The following is a 23969-nucleotide window of genomic DNA, read 5'->3' on the forward strand; positions in this document are numbered from 1 at the left end:
TTATATCTCTGTATAGGGCTTCATAGTGAGACATGTCTTACCTGAGTGCCTGCTGTGAAACATCCAGAGCTCTAGTGAAACCTTTAATACATCTCATCAAGTTTGGTTAGGCTTGGTGGTTCTCCCTTTCCAGACAGCTTGGAATATAGCATGTTGCTTGGGTAACTTTTTTTGTTGTTTCATGAAACTTAGGGATAGAAATGATCTAGTGATGTCTTAGTATAATGTGTTTATTTCAGACCCTTACAGGCAAAAATCAGTGAAAAGTACTGATTCTCATGACTTGTCTTGTTCGACTTGTACCAGTGATGCACTTCAGCTTTTGTATCTTGCATAACAAGATGCTAATGTTGATCAGAAAACCTTGTGATGCCTTCCTTTCTTCATGGTTTGTTCAGACAATTAATTTTACTGTTACATAGTTATATCTTAATTTCAGTACGGATTTCTGTAGCTTTAGCTGTCAGTTGTTCATTAGCAGTGTTTTTCTGTGCTTAAAAAATAAGTTTTATTTATCTGCAGATTTTCTTTATATAAATGCATTTCTTTAGCCCTTAATTTCTGTAGATTTTTGTACTCTTATTTATTTTTCCAATATAGCTGTAAGTATTGTACCCTAGGTTTGTATGTAGTGTTCTAATGTTTGTCATCTTCTGATTATAAAATCACATTTCTTCTATTATTACTGTTCTGTTTACAGAATCACAGATTACCTTAGTTCCTATTGCTCTGATAGCTCATTTCAGATCACTTGTCCACCATAACTGCAAGCTCTTACATCAAAAGCTCCTTGCACACAGTCCCTCCTAAGTGCAGATGTATCATAAGGTACTTAACTGTGTAATTTTCAAAAATGCTTTTGATTTGATTGGTCCCAGACTACCAACCAGTCCATGTTCCTACTTCTTCCTGTACTTTCCTCTTCACTGTAAACCATTTTGACCAAATTTATGTAATCTAGCACTATACTGGAGGTGACTTTACATTTACTTACAAATAATTGACAAATACCTTGGATAATTGCGTTTAGTATTAATCCCTGCCAAAATGCAGTGTTCACATGCCTGCTCAGTAATGATTTGCTGACAGGCAGGTTCAGGGAAAATTATTTCATATAATGCATGCTTTTTTGGTCGGCGTGGGTGTGAATGTTCTGATCACTTAATTGTTACCTCTGCAGCCTAATATGGCAAACTAAGTATCATCTGTTTCACTCATTGTTTTGGCAGGCCTGCTGAAAGGATTTTGAACTTACAAGCTCCTGTGCTTTTTCCAGTTGTTTCAACAAGGCTATATGATGCCTCTCCCTACAAAACTTGCTTCAGATTTTATGGAAAATATTCCACACAGTGTTATGAGGCTCATGTGAAAGAAGCATGAGTGTTTCTTTATATCTTTGTTGGAAGGCAAATTAGGTCTCAAATACTGAAGGTTTATTTCTAACCCTTTCATATGATGGGGATGAGGTATTTTTGAGGAAGTTTTGGGAAGGGCAGATACTCACAGAAAAAGATGAAAGACATCAAACCCTACAGCTTGTGAGAAGTTTTTTGTAGTTGAAGGTATATTCATCACTGAGCATGTTTTTAGTCAGTTTGCTCAAAAATAAACTAGCTTCTAGGTCTCAGTACAGCAGATGTATATATTTGTCTCTAACTTGCGATGCATTTATATAATCCCATTGACTTTATTATGAGTACAGAAATGTATATTTTTTAAACATAGGAGTGTTTGCCCCATATTTGCATTGATATTGAATATAGTTTGCTCCATTTTTTTGCTCCACTGTCAAAACCTTAGTGCAATTTTTTTCCAGCCTTCTGGGTCTATTGTATTCTAGCTGACTGTGTTGCTGTATATGCAAGTGAATTTTTCTGTGTCATGTTTTAAACAAATTTTTATACTGTAAACGCTTTGGTGGTTTTTCATAGTTACATAGGTAAGTGAACAATATTGAAAGAAAAGGAGATCTCAATGCAGTATCTTACTGACTTGCCAAAAAGATGTTTGCTGTCTACCTCTGTGTGTATGGTCGTATTTCTTGCTTATCAACACATGAGATACCAGTCAGTCTATCCCTTTTCTTTCTGTGATTTTTCAAGATGTCACTGTCTTTTTTGACCATATTTTCTGTGAGTTCTGTGACCTCTTGTTCATGCTTAAAGTTAAAGCTTAGAAGCGTGCAGAGAGAGGGAACTCCAGCTTGATGCGTCATACTTTCTTTGCAGAAGTTCAGCACTTGTTTTTTGTTTGTTTTGTTTCTTTCTATATGAAGTGGTCATTTTTTTCTGTGAAAAATTCTCTGAATTCTTTACATCAACTGGCAGGTAAAATTAGTATATACGTTTCTGAAAATTTTAAAATATGGACATCTGATATTTATTATGGAAAAAGCACCACTGTTTTATTACATGGCACTTGATCCAAAATGCTAGCTGATTCCTTATCTTCTAAAAATGACAGCTGATATATCTTAAAGCAAGTAACCATTAGCCAGATACTATTAATTCTGCCACTGATAAAATTAATGTAGTAGCAAGGTGGAAGGACTAACGAGGAAGGTCGAAGTATCTGATTATGTGCAAGTAATTCATCAAACTTCAAAACCTGGATCATGGCACCATAAACTAGTAAAATGTATAGCCAGTACTGCAATAGTTTTGGAGGCCTTTAGAAATGTAAAGTACTGTACTTGAAGAGAGTTAGCTAATTGTTATCTGCTAAAGTCTAGGGATCCCAGTGACGGGTGTGTTTATGTGCTGTTCATAGGGGACAAATTGTATCTCTTTTTTTAACTCTAAGTTGTTAAATACACAGTCAAATTTAGTCTTCTGGTAAAGAACTTGGTAGTTCTAGAGGTGGAAAATATTCATAGAAAATTAGTATCCTTGCAGTATGGATTCAGCAAATGATAAAATTTCTTCTGCTACAGAAGGACTGGAACTCTGTAAAAGTCATAATTCATGTAAAATACTGGTCATTTTACATTGGAGTGGTAGGTACCAAGCAATTTTCATAGTGCTTATGATCTTGGATTATCCATTTACTTTCTGCTGTTGCCTTTTTAAAATTCTCTTTAATAAACTAGAAAAGTTACTACACTGTAATTTGGCAATTAAAAATGTTCCCAGAAAATAGTAGTGAGATTAAGCTTTTTCATTTACCCTATTGAGCTTGAAGTCAGGCTCTGATTTCACCAAGACCGTTTCTCTCCACTGCATTTAGTTGTATGAGCACCAGTAACTCTGGTCATATAGTTAAGGTCTGCTGGATATTGGTGCCCACACAGGGCATAGTGGTTTGACTGGGTCTCCAGTGGACAGTGAGTAGGTTGTCACGAAACTGGGAGAAACCTCTGAAATATTTTTCTGTATATTTTTCCTGCATATCTGTCTGGTTTATGCGCAACAATATTAGAACAATATTTGAGACTGGAGGAGAAAAATGCATTTTAAAAGCCTGTTCTGTTATAGTGGATGGCTACATAGTCTAAACCCAGCACCATTAGAGGATGACACTAAGTATTAAGGGAACATTTGTGTTTCACGACTCTGAATCACAGCTGCAGTTGTCACTACTGTTGGTACCATCAAACACATGCTTGCTTTAAGCTGTGGTGGTGGCAGCAGCACCAGCTTCCTGGCTGTCTGTCAAGCCTTAGCAGATGTAGAATTCATCTGTCTAGGCATCATCTACTATTTGGAAAACCTGATCCATATTCTCTTCAGGGGAAAGCACCAGGTCAGGTCAGAAGTGTCTTGTGGGCTGCCAGTTGAATTGCTGATAATGAAAAGATAACATGGAAAGAGAGAGGTTTTCTTCCTAGGTATCTGCTGTGGACTTCTGTTGTTTGGGTGAAATAGTTTCAGTGATCTGGTTTGCTTTCTCCGTTTCACCTGAAAGAAGAACAGTGCTTGGCTGCCTTAAGTTGAGGCTTCATTACCTCTGAACATAATTTCTGAACTTTTCCCTATCTAAAATCCTTTATGATGTTACTGTTAAACCACTTCTATGTGCTTTCCTATTCTAAAAAGTGGCTTTCGAAAATTCTGACGTGAAACTGTTCTCAGTGGGTTATTGGGAGCCCTACGTCAAAGGTGCTGTGACTTCAATTCTATTTTATTTTTTTTTAACTCAATATGACAGCCATTGTGGTATGTAAGGGATATGCTGAACTCCTTCGTCTTTCTGTATATGCATGGGAGACAGTAGAGACAGGTTTTATAATTCTGGTTGAGTGCTTGTTTTGAGGTTGTACAGCCATCTTCTCTAGGTGGGATTTCTCATTTCTCTAATAGTCAGCAAACAGCAGGGTGTCTTATCTATGTTAAGTCTTCCTCTCTTACTTAACTGCCTGAAGAAAGCCTAGATACCATCTTTGATACCTCATTTTAAAGTGGGATGCCATGCCTTCTGGAAATACTGTTACAGATTTACTTCCAAAACTACAGAAAGAGCCTAGATGACCTATTTGCAGGCTAGGCTTTTCATTTTGAAATGTTAGATGCATTCAGGCTATAACTATTTGCATATTTTGAGAGGAAAAATCAGCAAACAGTAGCTGATGAGGGGTGCAATATAGAGGAAAATCCAACTGTCTCGGTGTGTCTCCACTGTTAAGTAATTCCAAGTGAACACATGCAGTGTGCTTGATTATTTTGCAGGACTGGAATACAGTAGTGGAAACTGTCATTTAAGGTAACTTCCTAGAATATTTTTGCCAGTATATGTGTTTGCAGTAAATAGCTGGTGAAGCCATTGTTATTTATCCTTGCAAATCTTAACTCTGACTTCAGAAGTCAACTTTGGAGAAAAATGAGATAATGGTTAATATATGTGATTTGATTATAAAAATTACCTTTTGAAACAGACAAAAAGAATTTTGCACCAGTATTGTCGTTAATAACATCTGAACAATGAGAGAAATGCTGGTTAACGTTTTTGGGCTTTCTTTTAGTTTTGTTTTTTGGGGACTATATGTAATTTCATTATATTTACTAAGCATACCTATAGAAGGATGCTAAATAATTCCAAATACAAGTTTTTACTTAATATTTCATTTATTGAGAGTAATTTGACAATTACAAGCAAAGTTGGAGATTTTTCACAAAAACAATGTAAATTTAAAAGTTTAAAAGAATATTAGTAATTCTGTTAACTTTCAACATCTGTATGAATTTCCAGTTCTTTTTGGACTTCTGAGAGGTGCCATGAAACAGTTCTCTCTCCATTTATTGCTTTTTAAAGTATTCAGTTCCTAGGAGTTTGTCAAGTCCATGGAGTCTTTTCACTGTGCTGTTCCTGCACATATACTGTTAGGAAAAGGGATTCTGCATCAGAACCTGTAGGGAACAGTCCTTCTGTCCTCTTTAGGAATTTTTTAAAGAAGATTTTAATGAAAAACAGACACTTCTCCTCTGATGCTCAGAAGAGTATTAGGGCATGGTTGCAAAGGCAGATAAGCTGATCTAATCATAGAACGGTTTGGGTTGGAAGGGACCTTTAAAGGTCATCTAGTCCAACCCCCCTGCAATGAGCAGGGACATCTTCAACTAGATCAGGTTGCTCAGAGCCCCGTCCAACCTGATCTTGAATATTTCCAGGGATGAGGCATCTACCACCTCTCTAGGCAACCTGTTCCAGTCTTTCGCCACCCTCACTGTAAAAAATTTCTTCCTTATATCTAGTCTGAATCTGCCCTCTTTTATTTTAAAAACATTACCCCTTGTTCTATTGCAACAGGCCCCAAATGGGACAAATGGCCCACTGCTGCTGAGAATTGTGGTTCTCCTTTTCCTTGCCCACCACCTTTAAATGACTTGGATTTTTTCTTTTCATTTGAGTGTAAAGGAGTAATTTTGTACCAGATTAGTGAATTGAATTAGTTTGCTAAGTGGTTGGATGACTGTCGAAGCGCAAATAGAAGAGAGAGAAGCGCATAAGCACACAGTGGAGAGTGGAAAGGTGGAAGCAGAGTAGAACTTCCCTCTTTTCGCTGCAGCCAGCCGTTAGATCAGCTCTTTCAGTTCCGTAGCATCCAGTTATTGTGAATACAGCGTATTCTTAAAACAATGAGGAAAAAGCAAGAGTCCCGCTTGGCATACCTGAGATTTCTGGATGCTTTCTGAGTGTTCAAGCTTCTTTTTCTGATCCTCATGCTCTTGTCTTACCTAAAGTACTGGCAATTTTCAATCAATCTTAAATCTTTCTTTTGAGATCATCTTATAGAATGGATATATTTTCAGTTGCTGGGGTTTAAGTGGTGGTGGCTGTTGTTGTTGTCCCTCCTTCCTGTTTCCTAAGTTTGCTGCTCCCGTTTAATACCATTTGAAGGACAGAGAGAGCAGAAAATAGTGATCAATTTGAGAAATGAGGTCGAAAATTTAAATCTTCCTAAATGTCTAAGTGCCAAAACAGAGCTATTGTAGTTACAGAAATCTGAGAACAGAGGAGCTATGTATTGACTCAGAAGTTTTACTCAGCATAGCTGACCATGAAGTAATACAAAATTGTCTAAAACTCACCTTTCTATCTTTGCCAGTTCCTTTGAAGCCAGCTGGACTTTCAAAATCTTTTAACAGCTCCCTGTGTTTTTGCCTGTACTAATCTTAATTGCTAGGTGGTGTATCAGTGACAAGAGCTAACTGTGTTTTTGAGGAGCTTCTCATTTGGCCTTTAAGGCATAGTTCAGATAGCAATGCACCCACTTAGACCCTCTTCTATTTACTTTTCATAAAAATAAAACTATTATGCAGAACTCTGAATTCTCTTTTTAACAAAGAAATTGAAGCCCCTTCCTCAGTGGAAATTTTAATATAGCCTTAAGAGTTGAGGAGCTAAGCCTGTTTCTGAATTATACTTCTCTGCACTACTAGTAGCATTACTTTTTCTTCTTGATTTTTACTTTTGCATAGAGGAGAAGAAGCCTAAAGTCAAGAAACCAAAATCAGAATTCCCTCTATACACGGTTCTGGAGTCCAGTGCATACGTACCATCATATGATCACGGAGCTTCAATTGAAGAGATTGAGGAACAAATGGATGATTGGTTGGGAGGCAGGAACAGAACACAAAAAAAGAAGGTAAATTCAAAATCTTTCATGTTATTATGTATTTTAAATATTGATTCATTTGCTTGCTTCTTAAGAAAATGGAATAATGTATGTATACCACCACAACTTTCATATACTGTTGAAGTCTAGAGAAGGATTAATTGTCAGGCAGAGACATAATGGAAAAAATTATATCTATGTTCAATGTAATTTGTGTAATGATACTGGAAATGTTGTTATAATAGGATGTCATTGATGAAAATATATGAAAGCTCTCTATGGTTTCTCATATAAATACTATTCTTGTTCACTAGAAATTAGTAGAACATAATGCTGTCCAGTTATATGAGGCTTGGTTCTTTCTCTTAACTGCAGTTGTTAACATTTTGCTTGCAAGAATAGATTCTTTTCTATTTTAAAAAAATTGCAAAGGAAAAAGAAAGAAGAAACCTTTGTTTCTTAATATCCAGGTGTAGTATCTTTTGATTATGGAACTGCTTATGTAATTTGTGCATTTCATCTGACTTAAGGAAAAGTCCTAACAATTCGACTTAGGCCTGTTAAGGTTCTTGTTACTTAGAGATAAGGGTTCTTAGTGGCAGTTAGTGTAATTATCTTCTGGTAATTTTTATTAAAACATACTGGCTTGAAAATGTATAATTTTCATCTTAGAACTGATATACGTAGGTGACAGAAGAAATACTACAAATTGTTCTCCTGACTTGAAAATCTGCCTTGCCTGGAAGACTGAGATGAGAAGAATGGTTTGTTTGGAGTGGAGTTAGGGCAACTCATCGACTTCAGCGTCAAAATAGTGAAAGAAGTTCCTGCTGTCATTTGTTTGATTCCTCTGTGCTGCAGATTTGCTTACTCCTTAGTTGTTTTTAAGCCTGTGAAAAATACTCCCTCCTATTTTTAGCCAGACCTAAAATTTTTACTGAAATAATTTGAATTTTGTGTAACCTGTTTAATTATCTACTGCTGTTGGATTCCTAAGCTTCATGACTTCCCAGTTGCCAGTTTTCTCTTGCTTTTATCTTTCCGTATTATTTAGTACATCTGCATTATGTTTACTTTTATATTTCTGTAACAAATCCGTTCTGCAAATATGCTTAGCTTTTGACTTCTATGTAAGGGATTTACACTCTGAATCCTTAAACACTGGAGCATATTTTCACACACATAGAGAAAGTAGGAGCTCAGGTCCTTAATTCTAGAGATGAGTTGTCTGGCAGTTAAGAGCATATGTACAGTCATTGCTTTGTTTACCTTAACTCAAGAAGCACCCGTGGATTGGATTGGATTGCATCTCTGTGAACCAGGTTGTGTGGGCAGATGATTAAAGGAGAAAAGATGTATGTTTGTTTACAGTAGCTTGGGTTGGTTGCATGCTTGAGTATCTGGATCCCCAAATTCACCTTCCCCTCTGGCGGAAATTGAGTCTTTCTTTGGATTTCCATGAAAATGAAGGAATTGAATAAGACTGGGCCTATTCCGTCTATAACTGTAACGGAGTATATAGAAGTTGTGTCTTCAGAGACATTGCTAAGAGAACAAGTTGTAGGTACATCCTTTCAGAAACAGGAGTCACAGGAATTAAAGCCTATCAAAGAACTGTTATTAAAAGGTAACTTGTTTTTCTATGCTTACACCTAGAGATTCAGTATTGCATCTCATCACTTTGATTCATGAGTTTATTTTTTGAATTCTGTTACAAACAGGGTAACATTTTAGGGACAAGCAGGCAATTTGCAGGTATACTGTCTAGGTAAAGTGTCTGACCTGAACAAACTGTGATGAGGTGTGCTTCATTTCCTTGACAGCTAATATGTTACCGCAACATTGACATTTAATACAGTAGTGGAGAGAAACAGATTCATGAACTGTACGAAGAAATGGAGAATATATGTTACTGGCTCTAGTAGCTTGTAGGAGCCATTTGTATGTCAATATAAGAATTTCTGTGTCATATGATTTGTAGTAAGCTTACTGGGAAAATGGTTGTACCACAAGTGAATTGTTCCTAACTGTCATTTGACACATTTTCCATTCTAGAAAGATGTATTCCTCCACTACACCTCATAGATGTGAATTGGCACAGCATCCCTCTTCTACCTTCCTCTTCTGCTTCTTGCATGGACATGCAATAACGTGGTGTGTAACATTCACTTCTCAGTTCTGCTTGTCTTAGGAAGAAGTTACTCTTTCATAAATCATTTTGCCATCAGACTTTTTCTTGGGATTGTCATGCTTCACTCATGAGAGAGCTTGTTAGCTTGGTTTTTTTTCTTTTCTTTCCTGATAGCTCAGGGATGTGGACTATGTACAGTCAACCAGGCTTGAGAGCAGTTATCTGTGTGGTAAGATCAAAGTAGCTTGATAAAATAGTATGTTACTATGTCATCCTTCCAGAAATAAGGAAGTGGAGTTGTTGTTCCTGATGTTGGTATCCCAAATGTACATAATTACAGTTCATTTCATATTGTTCATGGACTGCTTTGCACTGTTGACATTTGCACTTTAGGAGGTGCTTGTAATCCATGGACTCGTGTTTTGGAAGTGCTGTACTATGCAGAGTCCCCAGTTTGATAAAAATTTAGATCATGGTTCAGTTGTTAGGTTGAAATCAGTCCCTGTTGGTTTTTGGGTTTTTTTTGTTTGTTTGTTTGTTTTTAATACATGATGATATTTGAATGATTAGGTTCCTTTCATTTTTGGGTTTGGGTTTTGGTTTGGGTTTTTTTTGAAAGCTATTTTAATGGATCATGGGCTACAGTCCCGTAAGCTGTTTATTAATGTTTCTTCCAGTTTGGAAGAGTACATTTGCACTCTTTGGAAGAGTGAATTTGGAACTCTAAGGTTATGAATTTAGATGCATCAAAGCTGTATAAAAGAAAAATTAAGATTTTTATTGTTTTATCTGCAACAGGAATCTGGGTATTTTTCTGACAGATATTACTCTAGGAAGTAACAGTATCATACATTAAATAGCTCTGTAAAGTAGATTTGCCAATATGGAGAAGATAATGGCTTTCAGAAGTATCTGACTCACGATTGTTTCAGTAAGCTTACGTAAGAGATCGATATTTTATTTGTAGAGCCAGAGTGTGGCTTTGGCACTGCAGAAAAATAAAATGACAGTTTTCTTCATAAAATGAATATTAATTATTGACGATAACTGGAATTCTGTATTTGTAAAGAAAAAAGGATATTCATGTTTCTGTTAAGGGTTTGATGGATTTAAAATCGGTGGTTTCAGAGGCCAGTGTCCTGGGCTTCCAAAATAAAAAATAAAATTTAAAAAAAAAAATCACTTTTGGTAGCCTAAAAAGACGTAAGTTTTTGCTGATCTTTTCAATATGTCTGATAACTTTTGTCAAGTTGCACTTTATTCCTATATCTTCTGAGTTAAGCTGTTGGATATTATAACTGAATAGAAGAACAAGATAAATGTTGATGTAAAGAAATAGGTCAAGAGGAATTGGGCAGAGAGGCTGGAATTAAGATTAATCATGATCTGGGGATAGATTTGGAATAAAACAAGTAATTTGCTTCAGTGTTTATTGAAGATGATCTTGAAAGTAAAGGCTAATGAAAATTGCTTGGAAATGAGAATTACCATCTCTAATGGGGAGGTAAAGCTTTAATCTCAAATTCAGAAGACTTTGTAGGCTATTCCTCACCCCAGAATTCATTTAAAGTATCATCCTTACTGAAGAGCAGACATTGTCCTTCTTAAGAAGAAGGAAAAAAAATATATGCCACTGTCACCCTGCTAAGTGACCTAACTGTCAGTTCAAAATGAAACAGCAGCAATGTAAAAATACATGGAAAATAATAGAAAATGCAGTTTGGAGTACCAGTGTGTTTTTGAATTGGTCTACTAATTTTTATTGATAGTTGCTTAGAAACATTTGGGGTTTTCTGTCTGGTCTCTGAATATGATACGGAAGCTATTAATGTACTGTTGATTACTGTTTCCATAGTATTGAAATAGATAAGGAACAGGCTATAAAGAAGAAAACAGCTTCCTTCTTAGGCAAGGTAAAATGATCTACCAAGGAATGTAACAAGAGGAGTGTTTCCCAATTTTTCGCAAGGTTACATAGCTGGCTGAAAACGTGCTGGTAGCCTAGGGAAGTTATTCTTCTGTTTTAGTTTGAGAACACGCTAAGTTTATGTCCATAAGGGGCTTGTCTTGCTATGTTGTTACTCCCTACTTAGAACTGAATATTAAAAGAAAGTGAGCTATTGGGAGATATTCAGATAATATTCAGTATTACAGAACTGAGAGGTAATTTTTCTGTATTTCTCTGCAGCAGTGATACATCCACCTTTAGGACTTACTGTATAGTTTTGATAGTTGCACTTTTCAGAAAGAAAAGAAAGAAAAATTAACAAGAAGACTAGATCAGCAATAAAAAGAAATTTAGAAAGTCATATTTATGAGGAAAGGCTAAATAGATGGAGTTTTAGACTAGAAGAGGGAAGCTGTTGGAGAATAACTGAATGCATCATTTTTCCAGTCTGTAAAATGATAGTCATTTATCATTACTTAATACCTTTCATAAATTTGGAGAGAAAGAACTATTGAATTTAATTTGCAGCCAGGATGTTTAAATCCAGATTTGGGAACACATGTAGGGGGAGGCACATAACTAGAGCATGTTACCTAGACCAATTATGAAACCTTTCTTTGACCATCTATCCTGTTCTTAAACTCCATCTGTTGAAAATAGTGTGAGCAGACTCAATTGTATTTGAGAGCACGGAAATGAAGTAATGATATTCTTGAGGGATTTTTTTCTATATAGGAAATCATATACTTACCTAGCACTAAATTGCATATTCATGTAGCACTGTTTACACTATTCGTGCAAACTGCATATGACTACGAAGCTGAGAGGAATTACTAAAAGCTCATTCTCATACTGATAACAAAGCTTTTCAAAGCAAGTACTAAAAAAGTTTATTTGTAAAATTATTTTTGTTTTGTCACAAAATGTTTGTACTCCTAGATTAGATCTTCTTTCATGTTGTTAAGAGGAGATAAGTAGCTTAATTTACTTAGTAGCTCGAGCTTCTAATTTTTTCTTCTTTATCTGTCACCAAAAATTGACTGGAAAAAGCGTTCTGTGTACGTTTGTTAGGAATTTAGGGAAATTTAGAGGCAGTGTTACCATGGGCTTCCTTCTAGGTTGCATTATTTTGTGGCCTGCATATGTTGTTAAGCCACTATTGCATTACTTTGTAGCCATTTAATCCTTTACTTTCCTGTTGGGCAACTGATTATGTGGAGCTGGAAGAAAAAAGAGCAATTTATTAGAGGACATGTTTTGTTATATCTGATCTTGTTCTGTCCTTTCTACATATATTCTTGCATGAATATTTGCATTTACCATTTCTGGAATCATTCTATTGATGAATCATTGCCAAGTAATTTCTCTCCCAGTGGGATTTCTCTCATATTCTTTGTTCTGACTTGATTTTACATTATTTGAAACACACGTTGTTTTCATGAGAGTTCATTGTTTATGTGAATAACGTTGTTGTTGCATGAAAATCTTGACTCTTGAGAAATCAGTGGGAGATTTATCGTTGTTTTCAGTGGGACCAGGATTATAATTCCTTTTGGTTTACAGATTGCTCATCTTCCTCCACTGAAATCTCCTCTTCGTTACATATCATTGACTCATTCGTCTCTGAAGATAGAGTTCCAAGTTCTACCTCATTGAGGGGTGAATACTTTTGACCTTTTGATATTTGCTTGCTCTGTAAAGGGGAGATAAAGGTGGAGAAAGGCAGTGCCTGATCCCTTCCAGCTGGACCAGATGTATGGATAAAAAATCATGTTTCTCATTATTTTTTGTTTTTCATGTTATCCTGCGGCACTTCTTGGCATTTGGCTGGTTTTGATATTGCAGGAGCACCTGGCTTGATTTTACTAAAGCAGGACTAGTAAAAACTATTTTTGTGCACAGAGCTTGGGAAATTTAAATAACATGGATCTCCTGCATTTGCTACACTTTACTTTTTAAGCTTAAATTAGGATTATTAAAAATACGGTGAAACAAAAGTATACATAAGCATTGTTTTCACGCAGTTTATTGGTAGATGCTAGAAACACAGTAGTTACCATTTTTTCCAGTCGTTGAACTGTAGGTTGTGGTCATCTTGTACTGAACTCTTTTCTGGTTAAAATGTAGTTTGTGTTTTTATTTTTCTCAGCCTGGGCCATCAAAGCACTGTGTTTCATAGATAGGATATTGATAACTGAGTGAGCTTTTTAATCGTGAAGGTTATATTTGAAAGCTGGCTGTGGAACAACAATGTAAAATAACTTAACTTTAAATGTACAAAGGAGGTCTCTCTGCTTTATAACATTAAAAGGCAAAATGCTATACAAATGCTAAATTAATATTTTGTTAGTTTAAAAAGTATAGTTTTGACAATTAAATCTTAGTCATTTTATAATCTTGCACATTTCATAATTGCCAGCTAGCCTGCCACCTGCTCTCTTCTGCCTTGAATCTTCCCACATCTGTGCTGCTTTGAAATCTGAGTATGCTTTTTCTTTAGTAGCAAATAACATGGTGCTTGTTCTGATCAGACGTCATATGACGGATTACCTGAATACAGTTTCCAGGCTTTTAAAAAATGTTAATTCCTTAAGCAAACAGTTTGTATCTTAGCAGGATTAAGGTGCTGTGTAAACCAGATGTTTTAATAAATTGGTCTTTGAGGGGAAGGGTTATTCTGTTTTAGTGTGCTACCTGAGGTCATCTAGTTTTGAAATAACTTAATTTTCTTTTTCTAAGCAGTGAAACAAATACGGTATCTGAAATGTGTGTCTGTATTTTAAATCTCTTTTATTCCTGGGACAGGTACAAGTAAGCAACTAGCAGTTTAAGGTTCCTCATGGTGTCCTGCTAGTGTGCCTGAACCCTAACCCAGAGGGATTGCTGTAGGTCGAGAAAGTACATCACTCTGTGTGCCCACTGAATTTAAGGCTCTATATTGAGACTGCCAGCAACCATACCTGTTAGTGTCAGTTATGAAGCTATTCACTAGGAGCTACTCTAAGCTCATAATACATTTTAACCTGAGCTCCAAACTCTCATCAAATGATGATGACTTTGAGTTGCTATTGATCTGGGCCATACTGAATGTAGTAACCCTGAGGTGAAAATATCCATATTCTATTACCAAACTCTTAAGCAATGTAATGTCAATGAAAAGATACTTCATTTAAAAAAAACACCCAAAAATCTGCATTAGAGTGGTACTGAAAGTGTTAAGTCAGAAGACTCCAGGCTTTCCTGTGGTTTATTATGCTTTGTGTCACTGCAAGTATTGCAGACTCAGCCTGAGTAGAATATTGGGGTTTGCATTTTAAAATAACTCTACAGTTTATGTCCTATAGGTAACTCCTACAGTTATCATATTTGCATTAGAGTTATTAGTGTTAATGAAAAAGCTACTTTCATCCTATACACATACTTTTTAAAACAGGTGTTTAAGTCTACCTGTATAATATACTCAGGCTCCTGCCTGAGGTCAGTGAACAGGTACAGAACAAAGTATACATGTTTCTTCTGTGCAGCAGAATGATATTGATAAAATATTGATGATAACAGTTGGGACAGTATGGAGAAGGCACCCTTTTGTTACATACTGTGTTTGTGAAGTAGGGAACACGACTTGATTTACCAAAACAGTAGATGGGCGCTTTGGTTATTCTAAAATGTTTGTGTAAATTTTTGTCCCATACACACATACTAGGGATTCTATTCTTCTTTCTCTTCCTCTTTGCTAGCCACCAAGTCAGTCAGCCTAATGAACAAAAGAAACTAGAAGAACTTTGAATTTTTCAAGTATCATACTTAAAAGCCGATGTTCTTCTTGGTTTTATGGCTAATCTTTTTGTTTCTTTATGTGACTGTTGAACCAGAGCAGTCTATTTTTAGCAAATTAGTGTATTTAGCATATTTCTAGCCAACTGATCTATTTTTATTTTGTTTAGAAACAACAGATTTGTGTAATCTTTGAATCATCTTTCCTTAAACGCAGACAACAACCTTCTTTTCAGGCTTCTGTCTTAAATATTCAAGCCTCTATGGACTTTACTTTGGACTTGAATAGCTTTAAGGAGAGAATAAATGTGATTTTAAAAAAATATTATTTTTAATTATTGAGTTTTCCTTGGCGAGGATGACCCACATCTTTAAATCTAGAATAAGACCTCTCTGTTTTTGAGCTGTGAGTATCGAATCATTAGGGTCAGAAATCTAATTTCATCTGCAGTATTAAACATGCAATGCTTTTAATCCTCAGCTTTTCTTGAGGAAGAATAAAGTTATAGGATGATTATGATATATTCTTTGACTAGCATCTCAAGTTGGTGTTTTCAGTGTTATGGCAGATACACATCAAAGAACAAATTGTAAATACAAAGTGAAGAAAATAAATTCTCCTAGCGATAAATTCAGAGAAAATAGTTGTTATGACTGGAACAAATGCCAGAAGTAGTAACCATTGAACCAAGAGTTACGGAGTTTTGCCTAAAATAGGTCAGGAATATATAAAGACTGTGGACAAACACTAACTGAACAACTGCTATGTAAGAATGTGGAATTTATGTATTTCCTTTTCTGCCTTTCTCTCTTCAACCTGTTAGTTACTTAGGTTGGATAGATTAACAAAGCATAGGAAACTTTATTTCTTTATATATTCTTGTATTTATAGAAAGTAATGGTGTGTTTATAGAATATGTTATTCAACAATATTCTGCTTTCAAATGTGCCATGCTCAGGCTGGCTAGAACTAGTTTGGGTGGAGAGGTGTTGTAATCTATGCAAGCAGGAAAGTCATGCTATGAGCCTTTAAGGAGAATATTAAAAAGCATCTAAATGATATAGAGAAAAGATTTGATATGACAGCCAGGGAAAAAGTTTTTTGGAAACAGTATGTTTCACAGCACATCCAAAATTCAATCTAGATTGCAAAGGAAACAAACAGCCAAAATATATATTTCCCTAAGGACATTTTCTAAAGATAGTAACAATATGTTACATAAACACTTATACACTAGTTAAAAAAAAAAAAATCAGCCATGCATATGTGTTGAATTAAGGCCATACAGTTGACATTTGCCTGATATTTCCTGATCTTGATTGAGTTTTTAAGCTTTCTGTCTAATTAAATATAGTAGCATAGGTTCTTGTCTTGTACAGACAAGAAGAATAATACACTGATTTCAACACCATGCTATAGATGCTGTGGTGTCAAATTCTAGCTTTCAGTCATTTTTCAACTGAATCTGTATTCCAGAAGAAGTGATTGATGTGACTTGCTGCCGTAATTCAGTCTGACTAGTTTTACATGTGTGTTTTCTGTATGTAGTCCTCAGTTTTTTTGAGTCTGTCAGCTGAAAACTACCCAAGAGCTCAATTTAATTGTGCAAAGTGTTAATCTGTGTGGACAAACACATAGGGTTTTTAAAATGCAGCTCTGTTTTTGCAGCGGGCAGCACTATAACCTCTGTTTAGACACCTGCCTGGGTCCAAACTCTAGGGCTATATAGTTTCTGTTGTATTAATGTTTATAACTCAGGTTGGACTTCTTAATTTACCTCAGGTCTCGAGTCCTGTTTAATTTCTGAGATTGACATGATAGTTGTCTATCACAGAAAGACATGGTAGTTGACATAAGAGAAATCTCATACCTGTGAGGAGAAACAGGAACTCACATTTTCCCAGTCAACCACTGAAAATCTGACTCTCTTCATAGGGAGTGTCTCTTCTGTCCTGAAGCTGATATCCATTTTACATAAATTTGCAAGAAGCTGTGCAGTGCCTTTGTAAACATTAGTCTTCATTGCGCTGGTTTTGTTTTCCTCTCAGCCTGGGAGAGATGTAGAAAAACATCTGATGGGACTGCTCCGATTTAGCCCAGTTGGGGTCAGGGGGTGGTGGAAATCCTCATTTTCCTTGGCAGTGCTCCCTTCCTGTCGCCTCCCAAAACAAAGTCACTCTTGTCTAAACTATGAAGGGAAGAGTAGAGAAGCAGCAGGAAGAGACTGTAGTTACACATATAAGGGGCGGAAGCTGGAAGAAGATGTGAAAGCTGGTTAAGCTCTGTGACTTTGCCCCACTTGCTCCTGCCCATCCAACAGAAGGGAGAGAGAGCAGTCCAGCCATTGACACAGTGTATCTTCAGAATTTTGCCAATAAATGGGAGTCAAGGACGATAAATATCCCTGAAATGGGATTTTCACAGGATCCACAACTTAGGGATCAGAACAAATTTTGCAGTTCATGGCACCAACTCCTGTAGTGCAATTCACTGCTGCTCTTTTTGGCTTCTCAACTTGGATTTGACAAGTGCAGACTGTTGCAAAATAGTTACTTACTTTTCTTGGTATGAGATTAGCTATCTTGAAATTGGAGAATAAAGTTAGCTTCAAATAAATCTAGGTTTAATTTATAACTGTAAATAAATATTGATGTTCCTGTATCTTATTTTCCAGACAAACCAAATAAATCTGGTTAGATTCAGCATCTTACCTTCTTTCACAATGCACAGTGCTGCTGCTTTCCTTTTCGTCCTGAGGCCATGGCTATAGTAGGGTTTGGTCAAATTTATTTATAGAAATTGCCCAGAAATTATAATCTAGGGTAAACTCCAGCAACTAAAAATAAATGTAACAATGTGAGAGATGTTTGGCTTTTGTTTTCCCAGTAAAGATAAATATGTAATCCTGCCTTGCCAAGGAATGATTTAATACTATTGACATAAGCGTTTTGCCACTTAGGAATTTTCAGAGAATCTCAATCTAGTTATTAGCCATTTTCTGTATAGTTTTTGACAGGCAGGATACAGTCTTGAAAAGATCACCTTTAGTCTTCAGACCTTCAGTTCAGCACACTTAAGCATGCAATTGCATTCCGTTTAAATGAATACAAGTTGTGTCCATATTTGAAGTTAAGTACACTTTAAATTGGGATGCAAATTATTTAGCCTGAACCATTCTTTATAAAATGCTACTGGATAATATATTACTTACCCAAACCCGCAAAAAATGAGAGCACTCTTAATGATAGCACAATATGAGAAATGGTACATTACAGTTGAGGTTTGTTTGTCATATTGATGATGGCACTTCCCCTAATTTCCAAAAGGCAGAATTTCTTAAATATGGTGACTATCCTTGAGATGTAAATTGTGAAGGAGTGGAGGTTCTTGCATTGTTTGCAATCGAGTACTGTTCTGTGAAAGGAAATTCTGTGTTTTGCTGCAGCCTTCAGACTTTCACAAAGTAAGCATGCATTTACAGCATGCATTTACTTACAAAAGTAGCAGATTTCATGTGTTGTGTAGCATCAGATTTTTTACATAGGCCTTCTTAGGGGAACATCAGCATTCTGATGTTCCATCCAAAGTTCTCCTACTGGTGTTCTCTTTTTAATCATGAGATAAACTGTGTGCCTGGATTTGTTATTTTGTTAAAACACACACATGAACACAGAAAACGTAATACTTCAATTTTTACTATTTACTAGGTGATACTTGTAATTCACATTGGAAATCTGGATTGGAACAGCTCTATAAAGAAAATAATGTCAACAGAGAATCTAGGTAGTAAGTTAGTAACTTCTAGGGTGTGTGTGGTTTTTTTAACTATGCTGGCCTTGCCTGGATATCTAGCAGTATCAGCCATATTTCGCTGCCTTGGGCTTTTTCTTTATTGTCCTGTTTGGAAGACTTACCCAGTAATGAGAAAATGAATCCAGGAAGAATGAGACTGATATTAATCATACATTTTAAAATAGCCACAAATTACGTGAAGGAAAAGCTGTGTAGATGAGAAAAGTGAAGGCTAACTTTGATTTTTAATTAGCCCAGATTTTGTGATTATATTTGGGAATTTGACAGGCAGATTCAGTGTTTATATGTTAAGCAGTTTAAGCAGTGTTGCCCTTATTTTCAATTACATGTACTATTTCATGATAATTAACAATTTTGAAATTTGGGTTTCTTTTGGAAGTGCAGTTGCTTAAGGTTGCTATCACAGATCCGTGTTTTATGAATTCATGAAAACTTCTCAGATTCCCCCCCGCCCCTGCCATGTTACTACATGACAACTTAGAATGTTGGAAAACAGAACTGAAAATTTAGTTTAGTATGGGCCATGTTCACGCCCATTTAGGGTCCTAAATGCATATTGTTTTGGATTCTTGCAGGCATATTCTGGTGGGACAGTAGGTTTTTTTTTTTTTCTTTCCTTTTCTTTTTTCCCCGCTCAATAGTCAAAATTCACATCTGCCTTGAGCCATGCCAAAATATCTGTTAGGTTGTAAGCTAAATACAGTTCTCTATTTTTGCTCTCTACCAAAGAGAACTTGTATATTGAAACCAAATCTCCTAAGTTTTGGTATTCTGCTTAGCAGATTTTTGTCATCTTTGGACATCTATTTGGAGAAGGATGCTGGATTTTTTTCCTTTGGGTTTTAACATACTGATAGACGTAACTTGATGAGCCATACTTAGTATAGAAGAAATATTTGAATACCACTGGTGGAGATAATTGCTCTGTAATTGTGCAGTGTGTTTGTGCATTTTTGGGATGCAGAGTACTTCCTGCATTCGAGTTAAAAATTAAGAGATCAGAATATCCAGGCTGTTCTAGGGAATAACTGATTACTGGCAGAGCAAGATAGCATTGCCAGTGAAAGAATTTAGTTGCATTTGATGGGGAAGGAATAATGTTATTTAGACATTAACTGTGGTGTTGAAATACTGATGGAGACAGTTGAAACTATATTATGAAGGAAGGCAAGGGACAACCAAAAAACCCTGATTTTGGATAAGCTATTTAAGGTGAATGAAGGTAGGAGAAACTTGGTCTGCCAGCAACAGACCAAGGTAAAAAAAAAAAAAAAAAAAAAAAAAAGTTACTGAGACAGGCTCTCTATCTTATGATAAAGTGTGCCAGGAAGCAAGACAGAAAAGCTGGACAAAGGACAGAAGAGATGGAAGGAGACACCACTGGGGAGCTGTCAGTCAGTAGGATTAGCTGTGCAGTAATATCTTGTTCATTATGACACAGTCTGTGAGATTGAGGATGGTTTAATGTATTGAATGTTTTTTAATACCATATGTTAGTATTTTCAAAGTACCCATAACATGCCATGTTATACTGAAGTGGATTGAAGAAGAGTATACAGCCCAACATATAATAACCCAATGCTGTTTAATATTTGATACTTGCTTAGTCTGCTTAGCATTTCATGAGACAAATAATAATTTTGCAAGGAAAAACACTCCTTACTAATAAAGACTAATCATATGCTTTAATGTATCTGCATGCCTTTGCGCTCATCTTCTCCAGCGAATTTAACAGTATGGCCAAAGATTTTTAATGTATCAAGTAATTACGAAAAACGTTGCCATCTGCAGTCTGTTGAGGACTTACTACCCTATGCACTTTTTTGTAACTTTTATAAACTTCAATAAATTTATTTTCCTGAAGAATTCCTTGACCTATGTACTCTAAAAGATTTGCAATTTCATGTTCTCTATCAAATGGAAATACTTTTCAAACTGCATTTAAAAATCCAAATAGAGTGGTGGTTTGAGAGAGAATTAAATGAAAAACATTTATTCCCTTTCTTTGGGAATTTGTCTCCACATTAATGTATCACAGGCCAAACCTAATTACCTGTACAACCTATAGTTTATTTGATCTGCATGCCTGAGTGTCCTACAATCAAATTTCCTGAAGAGCTTTTCACTTTTTTCTGCATTAAAACAATTGCCTTGAAGCAGCTAACAATTAAAAAATAAATGAGTTAACACTTTCTGCTAAGTGCTACCATTTAAGTTGTAATATGCAATTAAAAACTACATTTTAATTTCTGTTCAATTACATGGACTTAAGTAGTAATTTTAGTGTTATATTTATGAACCATTTAATTGTGTCATTTTTCCTCTGGCTTGCGTGATGGAAAAGTAGATTTGATTTTGAGAATGCAGCAAGAAGTAACCTTTTTCCTCCCATGGTTTGCTATAATGACAAACAGAAAAAGACAAAATTAGCTGGGTTTTGTGTAAATATGACAGAACAATTTAATTTCAAAAGCCATAAAATATTTCATAATTTGAATTATTTTTCATATTTTTGGAAACTGTCTACATAGGAGGAACATTCAGATTGCTTTATGTAGGTAGGTATTTGAAACATTCCTGCATGCATTTGGTCATGTTAACGGCTATAGGTTAAAGAAAGCTTTGTATTAAGTCTAGAATCAAAGCCTGGTATATCCTGAAATGTGAAAACATTCATTGTAGACCAGCGGCCTTTTTCAGGTGTGTATTGCTAGAGACAGATGCTTTACTGCTTTTTGGCTTTAGGTCCTTTTTAAAAAAAGAAAATGGTATTTGAGTTAATGCATTGCAAATAACTAGTTAACGTATTTTTATGTTAATACTAGAGGGAACTTGCTATGGAACAAGCTTGTATTAGAATGGATTAGGGTTTTCTCTTCCCCTCTGAACCCAAGTCCCTCCAGGTCCTTTTAGCATGCTAAAAATCACTTTCTTTGAAGCATTTTCTAACTTTCAGCCTAAACTTATGGTAAGTTAAAACCTGAGTGCTCATGTCCTACTTCTGTGATGTGTTAGTCTGTTATGTTCATGTAACCGGATGTAAGGGTGTGAACAGGATCAGAAAACCATTCTGGATTAAACAAAACAAAACCTGGCCTAAAAAGCATGTTGTTTTGGTTTTTTATTTTCTAAAGCTAGATTCTCTGTGTCTCTGGAAGGACCTTATTTCATCCATTTGGTAGTAACTTTCGCTTTTTTGATCTCTGAATAACCCTGGAATTTTATAGTCGCCTTTCTAGCAGGAAACCTGGCTCTTTTTATGTAACTTCCAGTTGATGAGCTTCCAGCTTATGTATCAATTGAAAGGATTGTGCACTTTATTTAACGCCATCCCATTTGTATTACCAGATTCATAAAGTTCTTAGATTTGCTGATCTTTGCCAAGAACCAGAATTCTAAAATGCCTTTTTTTTTGCCTGGTGTCCAATCCTGATGTTATAGAATAAGAGATGTTTGTTTCATGAAAATTTATATCTTAGGGCTGGAATGAACCTTAAGACATCTAGTTGTGTTTCCTCCTGTTAAACAAGTTCAAGTATTGCAGTGACCTGTGCCTTGATTAGATGCTGAATATACTTCATTTTGGTGAGGACGCAGCAGCTTCACTACCGAGAAGGGTTCTTAGTATCTTTTAATTAGACCATTTCTGGAGAAGTCATCACAGAACAGTCTTTCAGTTCCAGTCCCAACCTCATAACTCAGTGTCTTCCATACAGCAGTGTCAGCATGACTGGTGGATCTGCTCAAGAAAGGAGGAAGAGTATAATGTAAGAAGAACACTTTTTGTTCTGGGGTTTTCAAAGTTTGATGTGAGTGGGCTAGCAGAAGGATGGCAATAAATGATGTGATAAGTATGTACTGAGAGATGTACTAGAACAACAGCTCCTGAAATGTCATCCCTTGTACCATAGGAAGGATGACCTCTGAAAACAAAACTCACATTTACTAGAAGTGCAACAGCAAATTATAGGAGGCTGTGCTTCCATGTATATGTTGTGACTGCATGGAGGAGTTGTGGGATTTTGGATGCATTTCTACACTGACTTTGATAGATATCTTTTTTAATTTTTCCTCAAGCCATGTAGAATTTTAAGAAGTGTAACTTTAACGAAGATAAAAGGTTTTTCAGTTATTTCCTAACCTATAAATTACTTATGCTTTCACCCAAATTTAACTTTTTTAACTGGGCTTTGTGATTTAGGATACAAGAATGGGCACAAATGTGAGTGTCCCTCTGAACATTAGGAAACTCTTTTTTACTGTGAGAGTGACAGAGCACTGGTACAGGTTGCCCAGGCAGGTTGTGGAGTCTCCCTCCTTGGAGATAAATAGTCAAAAGCTGTCTGGTCACGGACCTCAGCAACTGGCTGTAGGTGGCCCTGCTTGAGCAAAGTGTTGGACCAGATGACCTCCAGAGGTCCCTTCCAACCTCAACCATTCTATGATTCTGTACTGTTAAGTGATATGCATTTACTCATTGACTTTAACTCCATTCTCAAAGAACGCAAGGGTAATGTCAGTTTTAATTGACTAAAAGAAAGTATTCTGAGAGAAACATCTTATTCATCAAATATAAGTTATGTCTTTCCTGATCAAGGAAAACTGAAATAGAAACGATTCTTCAAAACATCTCTCATTAAAGAAAGCTGGGGGTAGGAAGTTCATTAGTTAATTTAGGTTTCTGGTACTATTTGAGGACTGTGTAGGGAGTGATTATTCTCTAACTTTAAATGAGGACATTTATGCTCTAATAGCTTTGTTCTTGGTTTTGTGTCCTTTTCATATATGCTCATTTTATCTGTTTTATTGAATTGTCATTTTTATCAGTGATCTCTTTGAACATTTGTGGTCGTGAAAGGGCTTCAGTATTTCACTGAAGGCAAACAATACATGCTGCCATTTAAAACAAGTGACAATAACATCTTTAGAATGTAGGCATCCATGGAAGACTTTCCTTTTCTGTAAGCTAGGTAAAAAAAGAAAAAATGTGAATAAATTTTTCAGAAGTGCCTGAATCACGAGGGAGCAACTTTTTATTAGAATTCAGTAACTTTTACCTAAAATTATCATTGGTTAGTGTAGGAAATCCAACCAATTTGTTTTCTTACACCCAATAGATAACAATTCTTTTATTTATTTCTTGTGGAGGTAGATTTGCGGACTACTGTATTGCTAGCAGAGTTTTCCTTTAAATCTGGTATTTGTGCTGTTGTAACCAACAACAGCAATTGTAGATGCTGGTAATCTTCTA

General features: G+C 35.8%; 1 protein-coding gene across 1 annotated transcript in view; it reads left to right on the top strand.

Annotated features, from left to right (window-relative positions):
* The window catches only part of DNAJC1 (DnaJ heat shock protein family (Hsp40) member C1), a 114779-nt gene that overhangs the window by 64266 nt on the left and 26544 nt on the right, over positions 1-23969 (top strand). The window contains exon 8 of the mRNA XM_059818682.1: positions 6915-7081. Within this exon, the coding sequence (XP_059674665.1) occupies positions 6915-7081 (167 nt within the window). The remainder of the gene's footprint in view (positions 1-6914; positions 7082-23969) is intronic.

This window comes from Gavia stellata, chromosome 6 (genome assembly GCF_030936135.1).
Source record: "Gavia stellata isolate bGavSte3 chromosome 6, bGavSte3.hap2, whole genome shotgun sequence".
Taxonomy (NCBI): Eukaryota; Metazoa; Chordata; class Aves; order Gaviiformes; family Gaviidae; genus Gavia; species Gavia stellata.